The 23,090-nt window shown below is 44.4% G+C and overlaps 1 protein-coding gene across 1 annotated transcript in view; it reads right to left on the reverse strand.

The window, feature by feature from the left end:
- The window catches only part of LOC124689474, a 35,445-nt gene extending 17,594 nt beyond the window's left edge, over positions 1-17,851 (reverse strand). Inside the window, exons 1-5 of the mRNA XM_047222999.1 lie at positions 17,571-17,851; positions 16,214-16,258; positions 15,884-15,994; positions 15,730-15,784; positions 15,433-15,532 (exon numbers count right to left, since the gene is read on the reverse strand). Coding sequence (XP_047078955.1) covers positions 15,433-15,532; positions 15,730-15,784; positions 15,884-15,994; positions 16,214-16,258; positions 17,571-17,851 — 592 coding nt within the window. The remainder of the gene's footprint in view (positions 1-15,432; positions 15,533-15,729; positions 15,785-15,883; positions 15,995-16,213; positions 16,259-17,570) is intronic.
- Positions 17,852-23,090: the final 5,239 nt, after the last annotated feature.

A 23,090-nucleotide genomic window follows, 5' to 3' on the forward strand; every position in this document is an offset into this window, starting at 1 on the left:
CCCTCGGGAGCCTGGGAGCGAAATTCATCTACCGCCACCTCCCGCGATTACGAGAGAGAGCAATCAACACCAGCTCGGAATAGCGGCAGCATAAGCACCACCACCTATGTTGATCCTAACTCCAACGCGGAGAGAATGTGATGATTCGGAAGGCCATCTGGACGGGACTCAAAAAGTAATCTACATGACAAGGTGTTCATGGCAGAGAAAATGCCTCCACCAACAGTTGAGTACCTCAATTAGTCTGAGACAAAGACATCGGCTTCACCATAAGCGGACACCACAACAAAAGTTCCACTCGGCCAGAGCGATTGGGCCTCATTCTGCCGGCGGTTATCGCAAGGATTTGACATTCTCGAGTATTCATAGATGGTGGCAGCAGCTTAAACCTCATGCATGCAGATACATTGGATGAACATATCTGTAAACCTGAAGCCAACGAACCGGTTCCGACATCTACCAAACCAAGTTACCGTGGGAAGATCAACCTCGACGTTCGATTTGGAACCGAAGAATTATAGAATCGAGGCGGGAGTTTGAAGTCGTGGATTTCCCATCGCAGTACCACGCTTTGTTGGGACGTATACGCTAGTTCTGGTCTCACCTGTCCCATACATTATGGAGATTGCCTGGACTGGGGATAATCACGGTCAAAGGGAGTTTTACTTTAGGCGATAAAGTCGACAAGGACTTCCATCGATTGTGAGGCTTAACCAGGATGCTGTGAGTCTGCCAGGCGTCGAAGAGATGACTGATTACAATGCGGGCGTCGGAGGCTGACTCAGGGAATCAACTTTCAGCAGAAAAAATTCTGAAGTTTCAGATTCACCGGCGGATCCAAAAAGACGACATCCATTGCAAACAACATGGATATCGCATAGGAAAGCGCGCTGCGTTCGGTTCCTCCAGTGGAGCTGGAAAATCTTATGGTGTCCGGCGTGACATGCCGAGGAGTACCGAACGCAGAACACCACTAAATTTGGATCAACAGTGAAACCAATCGGGACAACTACATTGCACTTTAGAACTAAGCCGCCAGATCATGCTATATGAAGTAAATAATCGACTGAGAGGCATGGTTTTATCGAGGAGAGATATCTACTGAAGCCACATGGGTAGCTAACCCAGTGATGGTGCCAAAGAAAACACGAGCGGGTCCTTCGCATAATGCAGTCGACTTCCGTGTCTCAACAAACATTGCCCTAAGGATCACTTCCCCTCCCGAGGATCGATCAAATTATCGACTCCGCGGCAGGTTATGGAACGTCTTTCCTTTTTGGATGCATACTGCGGTTATAGCCAGGTCAGATTAAAGAAGATGATGAGAAACCAAGACACGTTTGTTACACCTTACGGTGGTTTGCTACAAGACAATGTACCCTTGGTCTAAAAAATGCGGGAGCAACATATCGAGAGGATGATGCAGAAGTGGTTAGCAACACAGATGGGGAAAAACGTGCAAGTATACGTCGATGATGTCGTCATAACGCATCAAAAGGGAGCAACAGCTGATCGAGGATCTCAAAGAAGCTTTTGACAACCTCGACAAATTCTGCCTCAAGCTGAACCCGGCCAAGTGTTCTTTTGGGGTCCCAGCGAGGAGAACTTCGGGATTTCTAGTTTCAGCAAGAGGGATTGATGAGCAAATCCCGACAAAATACAAACCATAGTAACAATGAGGAAGCCAGCGAAGTTGAAAGAAATCGACAGCTATCTGGGCAGTCGCGGCTCCGAAGCGGTCTCGTCTGTCGAGTTAGGAGAAAACACTACCATTTTATGCGCTGATAAAGCAAGGAGATAAATTCCGGTGGAGCGAAGAAGACTGATCGAGCTTTGAAGATCTAAGCGAAAAATATCGACACCACCAATCTTAGTGGCTCTAAGGAAAAGAACCTCTCTGTGCATATTGCAGCCACGCCCAAATCTGGTGTAGCAGGTGGTAGTTGTCGAAGAAGGAAGAAGGAAAATCCATGAGGTGTGACCGGTATACGTCGTGGCGGAGGTCTTATAGCTCTCAAACGGAGGTGCCCTCGATGCCAAAAGCTGGCATATGGGTATTCACGGACATTGACGAAAATTAACACTATTTTTCACGCCGCAGATCATAGTGGTCAATGAAACTACTTATCAACATCTCTGACAATGAAGCTCACGAGGTCGTGTCTCCCTTTGAGGAATAGAACTTTCCTCGGGACATCAGTATGAAAAAGAGAAAACAATAAAGTGCAAATACTCTGGACTTCCTTGAGAGTGAGTGGAGTGCAAAATAGGACCCAGTTTGTGAGGAACATGGACCATGAACTTCGATGGGTCCAGAGGCTCGAAGGAGCTGGCGCAGTGAGTAGTACTCATATCACCTGAAGGCGACAAATTGGAATCATCTTCGTATGACGTTCCTCAACGCATCTAATAATGAAGCGAGGATATAAGGCTCTCATACCACGAGGATGAAGATCGGCGAAAGCTGTGAACAACTCGACTAAAAATCTTTGGCGACTCATGATTGGTAGCTCAGCAGAGTTTGAACCAATGTGACGCAGTCAATGATAACATGATAGGCATACAAGAGTGGCACAATGAGCTCGAGGAAATTGTTCGATGGATGCAAATAAAACATATTAAGCAGATTGAACACGCGACAAGCGAAGCGTTCTTGCAAACATCGGTCGTGGTGCCTTGGTCCACCGAGTGTATTTTGGGAGGAGATGAAGAGAGATCCTTGTGAAGGCGACAAAATCAAAAAAGAAGGAAGAAACCCTGGGGGCTATCAGGAGAAGCAAGAGGAAGAAGAAGAAGAAGCAAGACCTGGTCCTACAGTAATCGGACTCCATGGATGCGAACAGCCATATCATATATCTCGGGAAAAAATACAGGATGATCCGAGTTGAGACAAGGCGAGTAATCCGAGCTCAAAGCTCTCACGGTGGTTAAGGGAGAATCTATCACGGCGAAGTATTTGAGGCGAAATCTTGCAAAGAGTGAATACATAGAAGAAGGAAGAATAATTCTAAGGGCGTGCATGAAGAACATATGGCCTACAAAAGTGATACGACACTCTCATGAGCAAGGTTTTTAGACGGGATCTCATAAGTTGACGGCAATAGAGGACGCTAAGGACATGAATGCGAGCTGCAGCCGTGTCGTCAAAGGTTTGCCGCTCAAAACCTCACTCTCAGCAGTGGAGCTAGCACCAATACCTGTCGTCATTGGCCCTTTTGCACAATGGGGATCATGTGGTGGTTAAGTCCACGATCAATCGTCGCCAGGAGGAAAAAGGAATACATTGCTGAAGTAGCTGTACGACAAATTCACAAAGTGGATAAGGCGAGACCGATAAATTCACCAGACGGAGCATCGCAGTAAAATTCGTAAAGACCTCGTCTTCAGGTTTGGAGTGCCTGACGCATAGTCACAGACAACGACGACAACTTCGCGTCAATGAATTCAAAGACTATTGCGAAGAGGTGGGTATCAAGCTGAACTTTGCATCAGTTGCACATCCTCAAACCAATGGGCAAGTGAGAAAGCAATGGCATCATCTGCAATGGCATCAAGAAGCGCTTGTTAGGACCACTAAAAAAGCTCGACATACGGCACGAAGAACTACCAGTGTGTTGTGGAGCATCCGAACAGCTCCAAATACAGCGACACCGAAACTCCGTTTTACTGGTACATGGAGCGAAGCCGGTACTACCAATCGAGATGAGCATAACTCTCCCGTGTGTGGAGTGACAGAAAGCGTCAGAAAAGACATTAGAAGCAGTGTGGGCGCGCTTGATGAAGCTCGAGATGATGGACTGCTGTCTCGAGTAACCAAATATCAACGGGACTTGAAGAATATACACGGTCGGCGTTTCACGGCCGAATCTTTCCGGTGGGCGACCTGAGTTCTTGACTCACACAAAAAGTCATGAAAAACTCGAGTCACCGTGGCTCGAGCCCTTGTCATCATCGCAGAGTAATCGGAGGAGGGCATGCGGGATAGGGACAGAAGACGGGGTGGAGGAGCCAAACCCCTGGAACGTGGCAAGCAGCCGGGCGGTTCTCGCCTAAATCGAAATATAGTCCTTGTAAAACTTCAATGTATGAAAGCCCATGAGTTTCAGACGCACTCTTTTCCTTTTGGGCACAGTGAGGGCGAAGAAGGTTTTCAATGAGCCGGACTGGCGGTGCTGCAATATAATAAAGATAGTGGCCCTATCACCTTTTCTTTGTCATGATCAAAGTCCTCTAGCTCGGCGAATTTCAATATAGTTCATCATATCAAAAAGAAGAAAAATCTTGCCTTGGTATTCAAATACCTCGTGTGAGTCAATAAAAATACAAACAGTACTCGAATAAAGCCTCAGGGCTCATATTTGCCTTCAATATATAAATGCCTTGGTCCATAACCTACGTAGAATATACAAATATAGTAAAAAGTCAGAACACTCGGGAGCACTGAGAAACCAGTAGCCGCAAATATAATGGTTGCACTTTGCAATATAGTCATGGACTACAAAGAAGAAATTTCTACAAGAAGCAAATAACTAGTCTGATTCAGTATGTCATCAAGGAGTAACTCTGTTCTCCTAGGAGCGACACCGAGAAAGTCGGCATAATGGCCATCGGCCAAAAGTCGAGCATCCATCGAAAGAGGTCCTCAATCATTTCTTCGGCTATAGGTGTAACCTTCGTGTTAATCCTATCAGACACCAACTCTCCGGCGTTTACCTTTTGATGAACCCTCTGATAACTTGGGCAAGGTCGAAGCTTTGGTGCAGATCAGGACTATGAGATAAAGAGCAAATCATGCAAACTGCAGTTACGGCTGTACCCGACCAAAATCGTGGATCTGGCGAGCATCTTGAACCTTTCCATCAATTGGGAAGAGTTTTTGGTGGGACATTAAGGCTGGAGTTGAAGCCTACACAGATAAGGTTTTGGTACGAAGTGGAAGGAGATCACGGGTTTGAAGTGTGATCACGAAATCTGGTAATTTGGCGGGTCTCTCGGGTGGCCAAAACAAGAACCATGGTCCGAGGAAAGATTGACGAGGAGGTTTGTCCTAGTGTTTACCCTCTCTTCCTCGGCGGCAGGCATCAATAAAGGCACCTATCAACTGCTAGAAGGACGACCAGGAGACAATAGCGCGAAGATGAAGATATCACAAGACGAGAACAAACATACACGACATATGCTGCATGGCCTCATTCATTAACTCGAGCATGGAAATTTTCTCGAGTGGCAGCTTACCGACTTCGAAACGGCAATCTCACCAAGCCAGCCACGAGCCTCGCGGGCTTATTGTGAAGGCAAGCTTTCTGACTCGAGATGATTTGAGGCTGCTCCATCATCACAGGTGTTTGCTTTATCGCATGCGAAGTTGTTGTCGAAAGATCATTCGAATTCTTGCGACAAGGTATCATCGGCAGTGCGGATGTCGATGAATGTTGCTCTCCTGGCGGGAAGAAGGCGAAAGCATTGGAAGGAGTAATGAGTTGGAGTGTAGTTATCAAATATCAGACAGAATTTAGCGGAACAACATTAAAAACAGGCAAAGATAGAGTTCTTCATTAGTCTCTCGAGAATAATTACAAGGACACTACGGTGGAGCTAGGGAAATACGTGTCGTCAAGACTACTTTGGCGACAAGAGCAAAGCAAAGAAAAGCAGGCATGCAACTAGGCCTCGGCCTTGAGCAGAACTGAAGGTGAGCAGTTGGCTTGGATCCCGAGATACGCAAGATTTTCTTCGTATTGGGCTTAGCGCCTTCATCGGTGACTTCACCTCTACGTTCTATCGGAGTCGGTGTATGCCAACCTTGCGTCAGTCGAGAATCACTGGCCGACATCGGCAACGAGCAAACGAGTATTTTCAGACTGCCTAATCATGTTCTCGTGGCAGGCTTCAGCCCAAGATCTTCTGATGTATTGAACATCTTGGCGAGGTCAAGGAAGTGAAGGTTCCTCTTTCTTCGGGAAGAAAGTAGGAACAACGCACGACTAAAGCCCGCGGCATTAGCCATGCCTTCCGAGATCTCGCGATCCATGGACTCTCAGAAGAGGATAGTCGTCAGAAGAGGTCATTGACGGGCTTTCTCAGGTCAAAATCTTGGTTGGTTTGGGCTGCCACGCAAACGAACATCATTAGTCAAAAGCCGAAAGCAAGAAGTGCAAACAAAATAGAAGGGATCAAGTGATATTACTCAGCGTCGTACGACTTTGCGAGATTCGACGCTTGATGATCCTTGTTCGTCGGCGGCTCATGCATTTTTGCTCAGTGCAGAGCAGTTCAGCATCTTTGAGCCTTTCTGCAATTCTTCGACACTGTTGTACTTGCTTTGGCATCATCAGCTTCAGCTACGGCTTCGCAGCGGACAAGCTCAGCTCTTCTTGCGAGCCGTTTCACTTTCTCTCAAGATTCCGAAAGTGTCTGGCGCGTTAGTTAGCTCATCAGGATTTCACGTGTTGAAAGGAAAAGGAAGAAGAAAGATCAAAAATAAGCGACAAAGCGAGGTAAAAACCAAGGAAAAAGCGCAAGTATACAAAGATCGTCACCTTTGACTCTGTCTTGGCATACTAGTGTTGCCAAATGAAATTGGGACCCGATGCGGATAAGATCCTTGATCATAGGCTGTCAAAGAAGAAGAAAAGAAGGAAAAACTTGGCATTACAAAGGTAAAGGTCGCACAAGCAAAATCGAGGAAATATGGATCTCTGATAAACTTGCATCATCCAAAAGCTGCGAGGAAGAATGCACTAAGTTGAGGAGGAGGCTCAACGATCATTCAACCTGCCCTTTTTGGCGAAGGACAAGGAGCTCGATGGCGATAGTAGTGACGGCGTTTTGTTGGGGAGGCGATGCTCATCATCCTTCTATCTGCGTGTGCGAAACAAACGACATTGTGCGTGACGTGTTTGGTCCGAGAGAACTACAGTGCATGGCGGTACTTCTTCCTCATCACTAGTAAAAAAAAATAGCGACGGTACAAAAGCAAGACAGGTTAAATCTTTGGTACATCAAAAGGAGGAAGATGAAATTGACTGACCACGAGCTGATGGGACTCAAATAAGGATCATAAGCGCCTTCGGATCGAAGGAACAACTACTCCGACCTTAAATGCAGAATCTCGAGGCTTGAGTCTTTTTCCTTTTGTTCTTCGGAGAAACTGGACGGGAGGAGGAGTTGGTCGATCACTGGCTTCGGACTCAACCCTCTCATGTGAAGCCGCGCGATTGTGAGAGCCGCGAGCACGTTTCGGGAGACAGGAAGAGCCCTGGTATCGTCGGCAAGGCCGGTCATTCTCGACTCTCCACCCTCGGGAAGGAGAAGGGAAGTTATACTAGGATGGTCTGAGAAAATAAACAACGAAAGATAAAGAGGTGAGCAATACAATGAGATGCGGGAAGAAAAAGAGCAACAAGATAAACTCGAAGGCAAAATGCCTTGGAGAGGAGTGGATTGGCTGGTGTATGGTTCACTGCGACAGAAGAAGGAACTGGATCTGTGCCGAGTGCGAGAGAATCTTCGGACCAGCTTCTCCAAGTCCTTGGTGGAAAATGGCAGGAACTAATTGGCGTCATTTTTGCACGGAATCGTCAAGGGATTTTCGAAGCCTGAAGAGGCTGCCTCAATCCTCAAAGTAAGTAGTTGATTTGGACACGATAGCTCTGCCTCGAGTATTTTGGGTGGCGAATCGAGACGTAGGCGCCTCATCGCCTTTCTCTTCCTGGAAGCTCGGCATCCCAGAGCGACGGCGTGGATCTTGATTCCGTCGAAGGAACTATGTTGTGCTCCAACGGTTGACTTCTGGTGCCAATGTAAGAGCCTCACGCCACTTCTTGGGCCATGCAGAGCAGGGCGTTGAAGTGAATGTCGACATCGGTACGAGATATGAATACTTCCACCTCAGTTATAAGGTGGCGTTGTGAGACCATATCTAGCGAGCAGAAAGATGCGTTTCCAGAAGGCCAGTGGGGACGACTCCAAAAGCATTCGCAAAGGGTGATAAAATAAATAGAGATGAATGGAATGGGTCAGGTGTGGATGATCGAGTTGAATCCCATAGACAAAGAAGAGGACCGCGGGAGGAATCACTGTGGATTGGGGTAGCAGAGGCCGGCGGATAAGATGAGTCAACGAAACCTGTACGATACTCCATCGAGTTGGAAGCTGAAGGAGGGACAGTTAACACTTCAGTGAACTGGATGGCGCCTTCCTTAACTATCATCGGTGCAAGCCTTCTCATCGAGTTGAGCGTCTTTGGTTGGAGATCTGGAGCTCTTCCACTCAAGATCTTCAGCGGCCATCGTGGACCTGCAGAGTCTTAGTGGCAGGGTCAACGGCCGCACGGCGGCATCCGCGACTGGTAGTTAGAAGCAATGTTGCGAGAAGCGGGAAATCGAGCGAAAGGTGGGCGCGAGAGGGGATCTGCGAAGAGGAGCAGGTGAGCGCGCAAGCGAGCAGGATGAAGCAGGAGAAGTTGAAGACGGGTTTATCTATAAAATTGGGTGAAAGCGAGTGTGCGGGTGGATGAGAAGTAGTGATGGTGAGAGATTGACTTTCTAGGTTACAAGGGCAAAAAAGTGTTACTAGCTGGGAATAGGCGTTACCGCACGTGCGACCGGAAAAAGCGGAGGACGTGTGTCCCCCGCTGCCGCACGACGTGTCCAATCTTTGGTGGCAGACGATGGACCCACACAGCTGGAAAAAATATCAGGCCCGGTCGATAGAGGTGAAGAAAAATTTGACGAGGAAAATATATGTGATACGAGAGAAAGGAGAATGGCGACAGGATGAGTTGTTTGAATGCATGCCGGGGCCTTTGGTGAGAGACAAGTTTTTGCCCGAAATGCTCGGAGCTACCTCGAAAAAACGAAAACTTTCGGCAATGGCAAATATGAAAATGTTGAGCCCTACGATCAAGCACTGGTTCTTGGCTGTAAAGCCGCGAGAGCTACTCCATCGGGAGCGCATGTTCGCGTGACCGACTCAAAAAAGCTGACAAATAATAAAAAAAAAAAGAAAAGAGAGATGAAAAGAAAATCATATCGGGAAATAATGACAATATAGAGACAAGGTGGACTAAAATGTTGAGCCTACAACCAAGCACAAGTTCTTGGCTGTAGCCTCGGGGGCTACTCCCATCGGGAACGCTGTTCGCGTGCCCGATGAAATTAAAAAAAGAAAAAAGATAGAAAAGCAAGAGAGTATATTTCGAGTTATAATTAACTCTACATATACTCCCATCGGGAGAGCAATATAAGTCATATTTGACTCGATAAAATGTGCCATTCTAACAGCCGGAAAAGCACTCGACAATAAATTCTCAGAACGCCAAAGTTGCGATCAATTTCTGAATGTCGCAAAATTGCGAAGGTAAGACCCCAGATCCATTCTGCTGGGCGTGGCATCGCCGAAGACTGCACTCTGCTACTTTTATCCGTATCAACAGATACGAAGAAAAATCCTAACGGACGCGTTAGGTACTCGATAAATTTGACTGGGACTCGACGGAATGGTAAGACCTTAAGCGGCACTCGTCGAAGTTTGCACCAGTATCCCGAGATCATGTCCGGGGACGTGATCTTGAAGTAGGTTTTTGCGGATTGCCACTAGAGCAGTTAACTAGTACCTGATCCGTCAGATGAACTAGCCCCAATTACCATTATCCCTGTACAATATAGAATTTTATATGAAGAAATATAAAAAAGTTAAAGCTCTTGGATAAAAATAAACAGTGGAGATTTTCCCTGACTCTACGATTCAAGCAAAATCTCGGGGGCTACTGACATAGGCATCCCAAATGGGCCTGCCGAAGATAGTACCCGGGGTTTATTGAAGGCCCATTACCCGAAGAATAAGAAGATTCGGGAGCCCAAGATATATTAAGGAAAGTTAGAGTTGTAATAGGGAGTGCTATTTGTAATATGGCGGGATGAGTTAGAAACCGTCCCGGACTCTGTAACTTGTACGAAACGAAACCCTCGGTTCTGCCTCCTATATAAAGGGGGAGTCGAGAGACGAAGAGATCATCGAATCATTGTCTGCAAACCCTAGTTTTCATAATCGTCGAGTACTTTTCGGCTGAAACCTTCGAGATCTACTTGCCCTCTACTTCCAACTAAACCCTAGCCTATAATCCATAGGCATTGATAAGTTAATACCTTGTCACCGCACGGCAAAGAATGGCGGCATGGCAAAGAATGAAGAAAAACACACGACAAAGATCTCTTGAGGGCAAAGACCCCTCAGGACGCACAAGAAAAAAATATCGATGTCAAAGCCGTATCTAGGCGCACAGCAAAGCCGCCGAACACGGCAAAGCACAAAAGGCATCGCCGTGCGCGCCTTTGCCTAGTGTTTTTAACAAACGCACGGCAAAACAAGCATGTGCCTAGTGTTTTTAACAAACGCACGGCAAAGAAGCCTTTGCCTAGTGTAAGCACACGACAAATATGTCAAAACTGGATTTCTTCTCAGCTCAAAAGGCGTGATGTGGTATAGTTATCAACAAACGAACACTTAGCCTAGTGGCAAGGTTGCACGCTTTCTCTACTCTGCGTCCTACGTTCGAATTAATTCCAAACCAGCTAGTTTGGGTTTTTATTAGATAAAACATGTTTGGCACACGGTAAAGAAGCGGCGTTTTCCATGCGGCGTCGCACGGTAACGCCTTTGCCGTGCAACGTTGGCGACTCACACGGTAAAGAAACCTTTGCCGTCAATGGCATTGTCGTGCGACCTTTGCCATGCATATAGGGTCCTTTGCCGTGCAAATAGTTTCACGAAAAAGTCTTGTTTTCCCGTAGTGTTATTTCCTGACACGAGACAACAACTGCCATCAGAAGGCGCTCCATTCCATCAACATGGCAATGTCTTGCCGGGGCTGCGGTGGGGGCTCCACGGCAAGGTGAACTGGCCGATGACGAGTTGTAGCTCCATTGTGGGGGCGCACGGGTTGTGCCCCTGGCGACTGGCTCCTGGATCAAGGCTGAGCTGGGATAGAATCCTAGGCAAAGTTGAGGGCTAGCGGCGCTGGGGTAGAGCTCCTAAAGGAGGGCAGGCGGGAGGAGCTGCTAATCGTTGCGGCGAGCGGGAACAATGGAACTCAGCGCGGCCCGGCAGCCGGCGGTGGAGAAACACTCGGACGAGGGAGCGATGTGTGTGGGTCAACTAGGGAAAGAGACGGGGAATCAAAGATAGATCGGTTGGTTGGGCCAGCTCGGGACGGAAACAAGAAAATGATTCAGCATCTCGGTGGCAGATCTGGGTTAAATAACCAGGATAGATAGAAGTATTTGCAGCAAGCGGTTCGTTCATTCTTGAGAAGCCCGGGAAGCTGCCCTCGACCAGTTTTCTCCGGACCTGCAAATTTGCACTACGGAGCAGCCCAGCGGTGGGGAGAAGCTACCCAGAATTTTTCACTTCTTTTGGGCTTCAGCTCCTCTGAACCTAGAAGCTCTTTAATAAGCCCAAAAGAAGTGGCCCATAGTAAGCTTCGGCCTAGACTAGTCTTGACATCAGCCATGACATCAGCATATCATCTCTCTTTAATCTTGTGTATCGTTGCATTAGACTACCGGTAGTATCATTCATCACATGCATGCAAAAAAACTAATGTGGCAAGTGAGATGATAATATTATCATATGTACAACTGTAGTATTGCACGTAGTACTAGAAAGTTTAATGCCAAACAAATCTTGTACATATATTTGCATTGAGATTCTACAAATTAATTATGATACAATGCATTGTGGACATAATAATATATAGTAATATTATACACATGATACTTCTATATGATACTATGCATTACTAGCACAATACCCGTGCGTTGCTACGAATAGACTTCAGTTCATATATCTCGAAAACAGTTTGGTAGTGTTGTTTTGACACATCGGAGCATATGCTCCCTTTATTTTGAAATGCTTGCTACACATACTTTGAAGTTCGTAAAAAAAGTTGAAACACAAAATTTGCACGTAAATCTTTACGTGCTACGTTCTCACAATGTCGTTTCATGAAACTTGGACTTTATCGTGTGATGTGTGTAAAAACCACAAAATTGAATGCTAAAAATAAGCTTTTTTAGAAGATAAAATTTCTCTTTTTTACATAGATCAAAAAAAAAATATTGGTTTCGCGCGAAACTTCACGAACACACTTATATGTAGATTTTTTTGTCCAAATTTGCGACATTTCAAAATATAATTTTCTGATAGAGGGAGCATACGCACCTAGGAGCCAAATTGAATTTTCAAAGCAGTTTGGTTTTATTTTACTGATTGTCCATCAACATATCATGATCTTTGGTCATTTCGAAGCGTGTCGCTTACAGCAGCCGTGCTGACGATGCCAATTACGTCAAATGAATAGGTTAGTTAGCGAGTCGCCACCCTCCGCGACGAGGTAGGATGAGCAGTATACATCTTCGGGATGTTTGTGACCAAACAATTTGAGTTCAGTGTGTACTACATGTAGAAAAAAAACCCGGTGTTTTTTTACAAATATTTTGTTTTTGTCATGTTTTGTTTCCCAATATTGAATTGAGGTGAGAAAAAATTCCAGCCAGAAATGCCACTACTTTTTTTTTTGAGAATTTCCGCTACTACCTCTGTGAAAAAAGTAAAGAAAGTTTGAGCCCATATGTCAGCCCATGGCCCAGTACATTAATCATCTCATGTGCAATTTTTTTTTCACGAAGCACATCGTGAAATCATCCTCAAATCCCCAAATCTTAAGTCTTCAAAGCCTTATCCCGTGCCCAGACATAGAAGACAACCAGCCCGGTCCGCTACCTACAGGAATGGTAATTTCATTCCCGCACCCTAACGCGAATCGTCCTCCACGTGCTAATCTTTCACCGAATCTCAGCCACGCAAGGGGCATGTTCCATGGGATGACGATGCGGTTCGGCTCCCCGCTGGACGGCGCTAGTCGCGGGTCTAGACTCTGTTTCTTCCTTGCGTTACCGTGATTGCGGGTTTATTTCATGATTTCTGAGAAACTAAATTGGAAAATAATTGGCGACGTATGACGTAACAGATTAATCCAAATTTAATAGTAAAGATGACTAGTCTTATAAACCGAATCAGTAGATTTCCTAGTTTAGCCTAGACAGCTATCAATAGCGATCAATTGTATTAATTATGTAATATCTTCCGGTGATTTGGTTAACCGGTCCTCCTCTATTAATACATGACGACCCGGGACAAAGGGTGACAGTCCTTCCCAAAATCTCTTACATACATACTAGCTGCCAGGTTAAGTAGCCAAATCTCCCAAAAGACAATCGATATGGCAGTAGTTAAGACAGCAACCGTGATCTGGCTTGTAGTTTTCGTGGTGATCTCTTCTTGCTCTCACCATGCACTAGCAAGTCGTTCTCAAGCCTCCATAGAAAAGGATGCAGTAATGCAACACTGTGAGGCTTACATGAGGAAACGTTTTCCCATGCCATTCTTGCAACATAACCACGCATGCTGCCAAGTAGTGAGAGGATCGCTCAACCTCCTAGCCGTTTGTAACCAGTTTACAGCCCAGGAATTGGCGCGAATCAGTCTGCCCAGATGGGCTAAGGTTACATATGCGTGTGGTCATGCATTGCCTGAAGGGAGCGACTGTGCAGGTTTGTTTTCATTGATAATATCCGTCCAGAAATAAGTGATCTAAATAGTTTTTCCATAGAATTTGTATATCTCTTCCAAATTAATTTCTTTATGACGACCGAACTTATAATAAGCAGAAACTCTGTCTAAGATGCTCGATTTCTATATCATTGCCTTATTAATGTCTTTATGGTCGAACTGAGAAATTATATATATCTCATATGCAGGTTACACTGTTCATTATGGAGATGCACATGGGCGCTCCAAGTGAAGGTTGATGGGACAACAGAAATAAAATTGAAGCGGCGATGTGATATGAAATAAAGCAGTGCCATGATATGAATATATTTTAGGGCACCTGCATATTGTATCTTCCTTTTACCGATACAAGTAATAAAACAGAAACATATACTCTTAAATCCTAACCAAAGATTTTTGCGTCGTCGAGGAGTAATCCTAACCAAAGATAATCTCGTGAAACACAGTTGGCATGTGAGTACAGAGTGTGTTTTTTGTCAACATGATGAGACGATTAAACACTTGTTCTTCCAATGTCGCTTTGACAGATCTATATGGTCATGCATCCAATTAGCTATGTATACCCCGACTAGTGTGGCCAACACCTTCGGTAATTGGCTTCACGGGATCGATCACAGATTTAGAACGTTTATTAGGGCGGGGGCGCTCGCCATTATATGGTCGCTATGGCTGTGTAGAAATGACAAAGTTTTTAAAGATAATTTTTCTCTCTCTCTTGCATGTTATCTACAGATGTATAACTACTCTCCGTTCGTTGTCTGCGCTACAGAAGGTGGAGAACCGCGACCTGTTTATGACGGTCTATACATGGTTGGAGGACACGGCGAGTGATACTTTTTCCCTACATGGGTGGCAGCATAATCTTCGGATTGGGCCTCCGTCATCACCTTAGGCGTTTTTACATTTGCTCATGCTGATATGCAATTCTCCTTTTTTAGCACTCCAGAATATTGAGACTCTTTCAATGGATGTGTGCATCTTAGCTATGCAGATGCTGTGTGTAATTGTTTTTTATGAGTAATAAAGCGCCCATTATAAAAAAAATACTCTTAAACTCTAGTTACCCATGGATCTACAAAAAAAAAAGCGCTACTCACTCATAGAAAGTCACACATGCCAAAATTCTAAATATTTCATGTATGATGATATGGTTTCAAGAGAGAGACATAGATAGTTTCAGGGGAAGTATTGGTTTTGGGAGAGCGATTTTGAGTCAGTTGGGTCAGTTTAAACCCCTGCATGTTGTCAGACTCGACGACAAAAGCAAGGGAGTAAGACTGGATAGAGAATCGTGCACTAGTGGAAAATAGGCCTAATGTCGCGGGTCGTATGACCCTTTTGTCGCGGGCGGCCAGCCGCGACAAGGGAGGCGCGACAAAAGGTCCCCCTTTTGTCGCGGGTCGTAGCGACCCGCGACATAAGGTCCACCACGTGGCAGGCGCGGGGCGCGCAGGGGACCGCCCCTTTTGTCGCGGTCCGTATCACGACCCGCGACAAAAGGACCTCTACGTGGCGCGCGCAGAATGCTGCTGCTTTAGGGTTTGAGGGCAGCACCACCACCCCCCCACCGCCCCCTTTTATTTCATCTTTTCATTTCAAAATAAAAGTTGCATACGTTCATTCATTATATATATAGATCGAGCAAACAAATATTGGAAGCAAAAGTCGATCTAATCGTAGATTTCCCTTGCACATATACATGGAGCTCACGATTACCGGGACAAAAGCCCATCGTCTATTGGAACTAATACATATACATGGAGCTCCCTACTGCCGACGCCTCTTTTGGACTAAACCGACCCTTGTCGTCTATTACTTCTGTCAACAGAAATGCCGCCAGTTCCTCCGTAATTCCTAGTTCGTGTTCCTGTGGTTGGAGGGTCTCCCGCATGCGGTCGACCTATATAGGAAAATGAGATGAATATGATTGTATTAATCTTGATAACGAAGTATTGACGATAATAAATTAAAGTTGTGAATGTTATTGCTTACGTTGAATCTATTATCGTTGTGCTGCTCAGTGGTTAACATGCGAATGGACTCGCAAACGTAGTATCCACATAGATTCGTCCCCTGTGGCTGCTGGGCACAAGGTACAATAGTAAATGTTAGCTTTTCTGCGAAGTGCTCACTCGTAATAACCTCCTGAAAGCTGTCCAAACCATGCCAGGCAAAAGAATGATAGAATTAATATAATGGATGATTAATTGATGTCTCACGAAAGATATAGCGCGACAATGATTGAAATTACCTCTCGAGAATCTCCTGCAAGTCGCGGAACCCGTCCAGGCCTCTATTCAATGGGTCGCTTACTTCAACAATTCCCATATGAACTTTAATGTTTAGCAGAATCCAGTGGAAACTGCACATGTTTATATAGACGTCATGAATTATAGACTTAACATCGAGTAACAAAAACTGAATGTGCACAATAGATCAGTAAGACTCTCACCTGTAGTTGTAAGGAAAGAGTATTGACTCACAGAAGCTTTGCTCCACTATAAACCTCATTAGGTTTTCCACCGTTTTTTCGATTTTATTCTTTACGGTTTGATGATGTACTTTATATGGGTCAACAAACCCAACATTGTGCACATTATTATGGCTGCATTCAACCATCTTCAGTCTGCATAAGAGAACACATATGATATAATGAGTATATGCGATGAACAGTAACAACTGAATGAACACGAACTTATATGTAGTTAACTTACAAGCAGTAGCAACTCATTAGATATTTGTCGAGGGCGACTAAATTGAATAACTGCCTGTTATCACCAGAATTTGACCGAGTCAGAGGTGGGCCGCGATCAAGATGGACTTGAAGATATATACATGGAAGAAATACGTGAATCGGCCTTTTATACCAAGTTGGGCTTAATTGCTCGTGTATCCGTAATATATTAGATCGCATCTTAGTTTAGAAGTTAGAATCTTACTCGTGCACGGTTTGGTGCACGCCCACATTAGAAAGTCCGCTGGACTATAAATATGTATCTAGGGTTTATGGAATAAACAACAACCAACGTTCAACCACAAACAAATCTCGGCGCATCGCCAACTCCTTCGTCTCGAGGGTTTCTACCGGTAAGCACCATGCTGCCTAGATCGCATCTTGCGATCTAGGCAGCGTAATGCCTATCCCCGTTGTTCATGCGTTGCTCGTACTGAAGCCTTTTTGATGGCGAGCAACGTAGTTATCTTAGATGTGTTAGGGTTAGCATTGTTCCTCGAATTACATGCTTTCGTTATGCGACCCTTGCACATCTAGCCGCCCTTACACCTATCTTAGGTGTAGGGGCGGCACCCCGCTTGATCATAGTATAGTAGATCTGATCCGTTACGGTTGCTCCTTGTTTCATCAAGGATTAGTTTAACATCCGCAATAGTTAGGCCTTACAAAGGGTTGGAGGATCTAGCGGCGTGTAGGGTGGCGTTTGCTAGCCCTAGAAAGGATGTTCCGGGGATCAACCTCGTGTTGGTTTTTAGGCCCTGTCTAGGATCGGCTTACGGTCACCGTGCGCGAGCGCGAGGCCCAATCGTGAGTAGGATGATCCGATTATGCGGTGAAAACCCCAAATCGTCGTAGATCTAATCAGCTTTATCTTGATCAAGCAGGACCACCATATATTCGGAACCTCGTCCGAATCATGGGTGGATCGGCTCCTTGAGCCGATTCACAGGATAACCTGAGAGCCGATCGAGGCTCGTATTTAATGTTTACGTGTATGCCATGCAGGAAACTAAGCGAGGCATCATCCACACCTTCCCGACCGTGTATAGGTCGGTGGCACGCCCTTGTGATAAACATCGGACGTGCGACCAGGAGGCTTTGCGGGCCGTCCCTCTGAGGGACTGGGGCCAGCCGCAGCCCTAGTTGTTCCCGGCTCTACCGTGTTGACCATCTCTGCCCGCCAGGGGGTTTCTGACGTCAACACTGCCAGAGTTCATTCATCTCCATATGGATCTGCTCCCTTCGGAAGTAATAATCTCCTGGGATATCCGCCACGATGAAAGTTGTTTTCTCCTTGCACGCATTAAGGTACCACTGATGCAAATTCCGCATATGCGTTGGCAGTTTCTGCAGCCTCTCTTTGCTGACCAAGTCAGCCCTGTAGACAAATTTAGGAGCTATATCAGCCTTAGGTACTGAATCGGAGAACATCAGGTCCTCCACGGTCATGCCAATTTGAGCCGCTAGCTTCGCAGCTTCATCCATATCGAAAGGACCAAGTTCCTGGTACGCCAAGGGAACTTGCAACACTTTGAGTGGTGGGAGCGATTTTGGCTTGTGCTCCGAGCTGGGAAACTTACTTTCCTTTTCACTGTCGTCGTCGCTTGCTTGGCCTTGAGGGGTGCACTTATTGAACTTGATTTCTTCTCGGCTACACTTCTTGCTGATGATTTGCTCGTGCTAGCACTATCCTTCTTCTTACCAGCACTATCCTTCTTCTCCTCAATTACCTTCGCAAGTGCGTGTGTATAGTCATCCTTCCTCTCATGTAAGTCATATTGCGATAGTGTGTTCAGAAAACTAAGAGCATATGCTTTTTGCTTCTCTGTGTATGATGGGGCCTTGGGTTTCTCCTTAGGAAAAAAATCATAATTGTATTTCTTCACAATGGCATCATTTTCCTCTGGAGTACGATCGTAAGCACGGGCCAGGTGCTGTGACTGCAGCTCTGCTCCCCAAAAGGATTCATGCCATCTGTACTTAGACCAAATCATAAGTTCCTTGCCTCACCTGCAAAATCCGGGAACTCTCTCCCGATGTTTCTCCACTGCCGACCATCAGCGGGGTGCCTCAACATCGCGTCTTTCTTACGTTCTTCCATGTGCCATCGCAACAACTTGGCATGCTTTTTGTTTCTGAACAAACGTTTCAACCGTGGTATTATTGGAGCATACCACATCACCTTCGTAGGAACCCTCTTCCTGGGTGGCTCGCCCTCAACATCATCAGGGTCATCTTTTCTGATCTTATACCGCAATGCACCGCATATCGGACATTTATTCAAATTCTCGTACTTCTCACCGCGGTAGAGGATACAGTCATTAATGCATGCATGTATTTTCTGCAGATCTAATCCTAGAGGGCAGACAAGCTTCTTTGCTTCATACATACTGACGGGCAATTCGTTATTTCTTGGAAACATCTTCTTTACTATTATCATCAATTTTTCAAATCCCGAGTCAGTCACACCGACCTCTGCCTTCCATTTCAGCAATTCCAATATGCTACTCAGCTTTCTCTGCCCATCTTCACAACCTGGGTACAACAATTTGTGGTGGTCCTCTAACATCTTGTCGAACTGCAACCTCGCCTTATCCGTGCCACAATCTCTTCTTGCATCAGAAATGGCCCGACGAAGATCATCATCAACAGGATCATCGAATGCCTGTTCTTCACCTCCTTCTTCTTCATTGTCTTCCATTGCGGTATCATCGCATTCAGAGAACATAGATCGGTACTGGTCATCATTATCTTCTTCTTCATCGCCGTCTTCCATCATAACCCCTTCTTCTCCATGCTTGGTCCAAACATTATAGCTGGACATGAATCCAAACCGAAGCAGGTGGCTCTTAATGTCTCTTTAGCAAGAGTAATCCTTTTCGTTCTTACATTTCAGACATGGACAACACATAAAACCTTGCTTTGACTTGTTGTCCTCGGCCACAAGCAGGAAACAATTCACGCTCTCTTTGAAAGCGGGAGCACATCGGTTACCGTACATCCATGGATGACTCATCTGCATCATAAGTACAGTTATGTATCAGATGCAATCACCATGCTAAAATTAGTATTGTACGGACTATGTATATACGAGAAAATAGTTGCTAACCTTTTAGGATCAAAAAGAGGAGAAATCTTATCAAATAAAATCAAGTGGCATCCCTCATACACATTTCATCAAACACCTCTTGTGCACATGAAGAAAAAATGAGCTAGCATACACCTTCACCTTTCACCACCAAGAAAAAAAATGCTAGCTGTGTGTATATATAGGCATGGCCCTTTTGTCACGGGCCGTATTACGACCCGCGACAAAAGGGGTGCCGACACGAGGCGTTAGAGCTCAGACCCCTTTTGTCGCGGGTTGTGATACGGCCCGCGACAAAAGGGCGCGGCAAAAGGCCCGGCTCGCTCCGAATGGTTTCGTGGCGACGTGGCCACGCCATTTGTCGCGGGTGCAGTCGCGCCCGCGACAAAAGGCTCCCATGAAAGCCCTGTTTTCCACTAGTGGTGCTGCGGTGATGAAGTTAGTGCGGTCGCTACGCAAGTGGAGTCATGTGTAGCTTTAGCGAATGCATTGGCACACCAGTTGATACCCCCGATTCTGCATGAAAATGATGTACACAGCCCTCTTTATTCATCATTGAACGATACTTACAAAAAAAAACCAACCTCAAGTAACACCGGGACCCACTAAAGGGACTTTTAAAAAAGTTCATAATACTCCCTCCCAACCCGACATGTAGTACATAGGTTCTTCAGATGTCGACATTGTAAAATCTCACTAAGTATCTAGAACAAAACAATCGTCCGCCAGCCGAAACGTCCGTCAGACGCGCGCAGACACTTTGCGCGTCCGCAGCGTCCACAAAGACGTATCCGATGCGCATATTTGGACCAGGTTTCCGTCGCCGCGGACGATCCGATCAATTTGCGTCGCCCCGCTGGAAGTGGTACCAGTCGTTTGCGTCGCCTATTCCCAATTCCAAAACCCCCTTCAAAGGGGTAACCTTAGCTGGTGGTTGACCGTTTGGGGCCTCACACGCGTTCACTCCGACCAAGTGCCTTTTTTTGTTTTTTTGGCATGGTTAACTAGCGCTGTACTAATTTTGGCTTAATCATACGATGCAATTTCGTGCAGAATTGCCCTATGCATGCGGAGATTCCTTTTACTTTTCTCTACACGACATGCATGATGGTTCCGACGCGTGTAACTTTCCTTTTTTCCTTCTCTCTCAACTGAAAAAGATTAGTACGTATCTGTAAGATTCTCTATTAATTCAAATTTTAAATTTTTATCATTCAAATAACGACTTCAATTTAAAATCCGTTTTCACATATTAGTCGGTCTCGACGAGGTCTTCAAAACTAGTACCCATGTTAATATGTTTAGACAAATTTTTTTCAGCCAAAAAGTTATCAACCCTGAGATTCAGAATTTACTGACCATAAATTTTAAAACTTACCAACCCAAAAAGAAAACTTCATATAACATATTTTGAGAATTTTTTTTAGCTCACAGATTATCAACACTCGTATTATATTTTTTTTGCTATTTTCCAGTTCAAATTTGCAAATATATTAATTTTTTTTTTGCATGTTGTCACTACGAGACAAAAAAGCTAACATCAGCAAGAACCTTTCTAAATTCAAAATTTCAATTTTTTTATCTCATAAATAACAACTCCGATTTAAAATATCTGTTCACTTATCAATCGGTCTCGCTGAGATCTTTAAAACAAGCACCCATGTTGATATGTTTCGATAACTTTTTTGTGGACTAAAAGTAATCAACCCTCAAATTCGTTATATATCAATTGTAAATTTAAAAAATTACCAAAATTTTAACTATTTTATTAGCTCACAAATTATCAACACGGGTATTTCCTTTGTTGGTATTTTTTCAATTGTAAAATATAAATAACTACCAACTCTAAAAAGTTAATTTTATTTCAAATATTTTAGAGACTCTTTTTTAGTTTACAAGCTACCGGGTGCCCCGCTATTTATCAACGATAAATATAAATAACTACCAACCCTAAAAAGCTAATTTCATTTAGAATATTATGGCGACTCTTCTTTTACTTTACAACCTATCAACCCGGTGTCTCGTTATTTATCAATGATAAATATAAATAACTACCAACTCTTTCATTTATAATATTTTAGTGACTCTTTTTGTTTACAATCTATCAACTCGGTGCCTCTTATTTATTAACGGTAAATATAAATACTTAGCAAACCTAGAAAGCTAATTTCATTTAGAATATTTTAGCGACTCTTTTTAGTTTACAAGCTATCAACCCGGTGCTCCGTTATTTATCAACGGTAATTACAAATAACTATCGACCCTAAAAAGTTAATTTTATTAGAATATTTTAGCGACTCTTTTTAGTTTACAAGCTATCAACCCTGTTATTTATCAATGGTAATTATAAATAACTACAACTTTAAAAACTATTTCATTTAGAATATTTTAGAGACCATTTTTTTAGTTTCCAAGCTACATCCCGGTGCCCCATTATTTATCAACGGTAAATATAAATTACTACCAACCCTAAAAAGTATTTCATTTAGAATATTTTATCGACTCTTTTTTAGTTTACAAGCTATCAATCCGGTGCCCTATTATTTATAAACTCTAAATAGAAAACTACCATAAAACACGAAAATGACGAGTTTTGGCCATGTCTTGAAAATTTTATCGGGTCTCACGGGACATGTGAAACAGCAAAACCCTAAAAATATGAGCAGTAGCCCATGAAAATTAACCTTAAAACACGAAAACAACGAGTTTATGAACATGCCTCAAAAAATGTATCAGGTCCCACGAGACTTGTAAAAGGAACACAAACTTAAAAACTGTGAGCAATAGCCCATGAAAAGTACCATTAAACACGAGAACGACGAGTTTTTCGCCATGTCTCAAGAAATGTACCTGGTCTCACGAGACTTGTAAAACAACCAAAAACCCTAAATTTGTGAGCAATAGCCCATGCAAAGTGCCATAAAACACGAAACCGACGAGTTTTGGCCATGCCTCGAAAAAACTATCGGGTCTCACGGGACTTGTAAAACACCAAAACCATAAAATTGTGAGCAGTAGCCCATGAAAATTGACATAAAACACGAAAACAACGAGTTTTGAACATGCATATAAAAATGTACCAGATCTCACGAGACTTGTAATATGACCAAAACCCAAAAATTGTGAGAAATAGCCCATGAAAAGTGCCATAAAACACGAGAATGAAGAGTTTTTCACCATGCCTAAAAATGTACCTAGTCTCACGAGACATGTAAAATGACCAAAAACCCTAAAACTGTGAGCAATGGCCCATGAAAAGTGCCAAAAACACGAGAACGATGAGTTTTTTTGCCATGCCTCAAAAAACTTACCTGGTCTCACGGGACTTGTAAAACGACCTAAAACCCTAAAATTGTGAGCAATAGCCCATGAAAAGTGCCAAAAAACACGAGACCGACGAGTTTTTTGCCATGCCTCAAAAAATGTACCTGGTCTCACGGGACTTGTATAACGACAAAAAAATCTTAAAACTGTGAGAAATAGCCCACGAAAAGTGCCATAAAACACGAAATAGAAGAGTTTTGGCATGCCTCAAAAAATGTATCGGGTCTCACGGGATTTGTAAAACAGCAAATCCTTTAAACTGTGAGCAGTACCCATGAAAATTGACATCAAACACACAAAAAACGAGTTTTT

Source organism: Lolium rigidum, chromosome 2, assembly GCF_022539505.1.
Source record: "Lolium rigidum isolate FL_2022 chromosome 2, APGP_CSIRO_Lrig_0.1, whole genome shotgun sequence".
NCBI classification, from domain to species: domain Eukaryota; kingdom Viridiplantae; phylum Streptophyta; class Magnoliopsida; order Poales; family Poaceae; genus Lolium; species Lolium rigidum.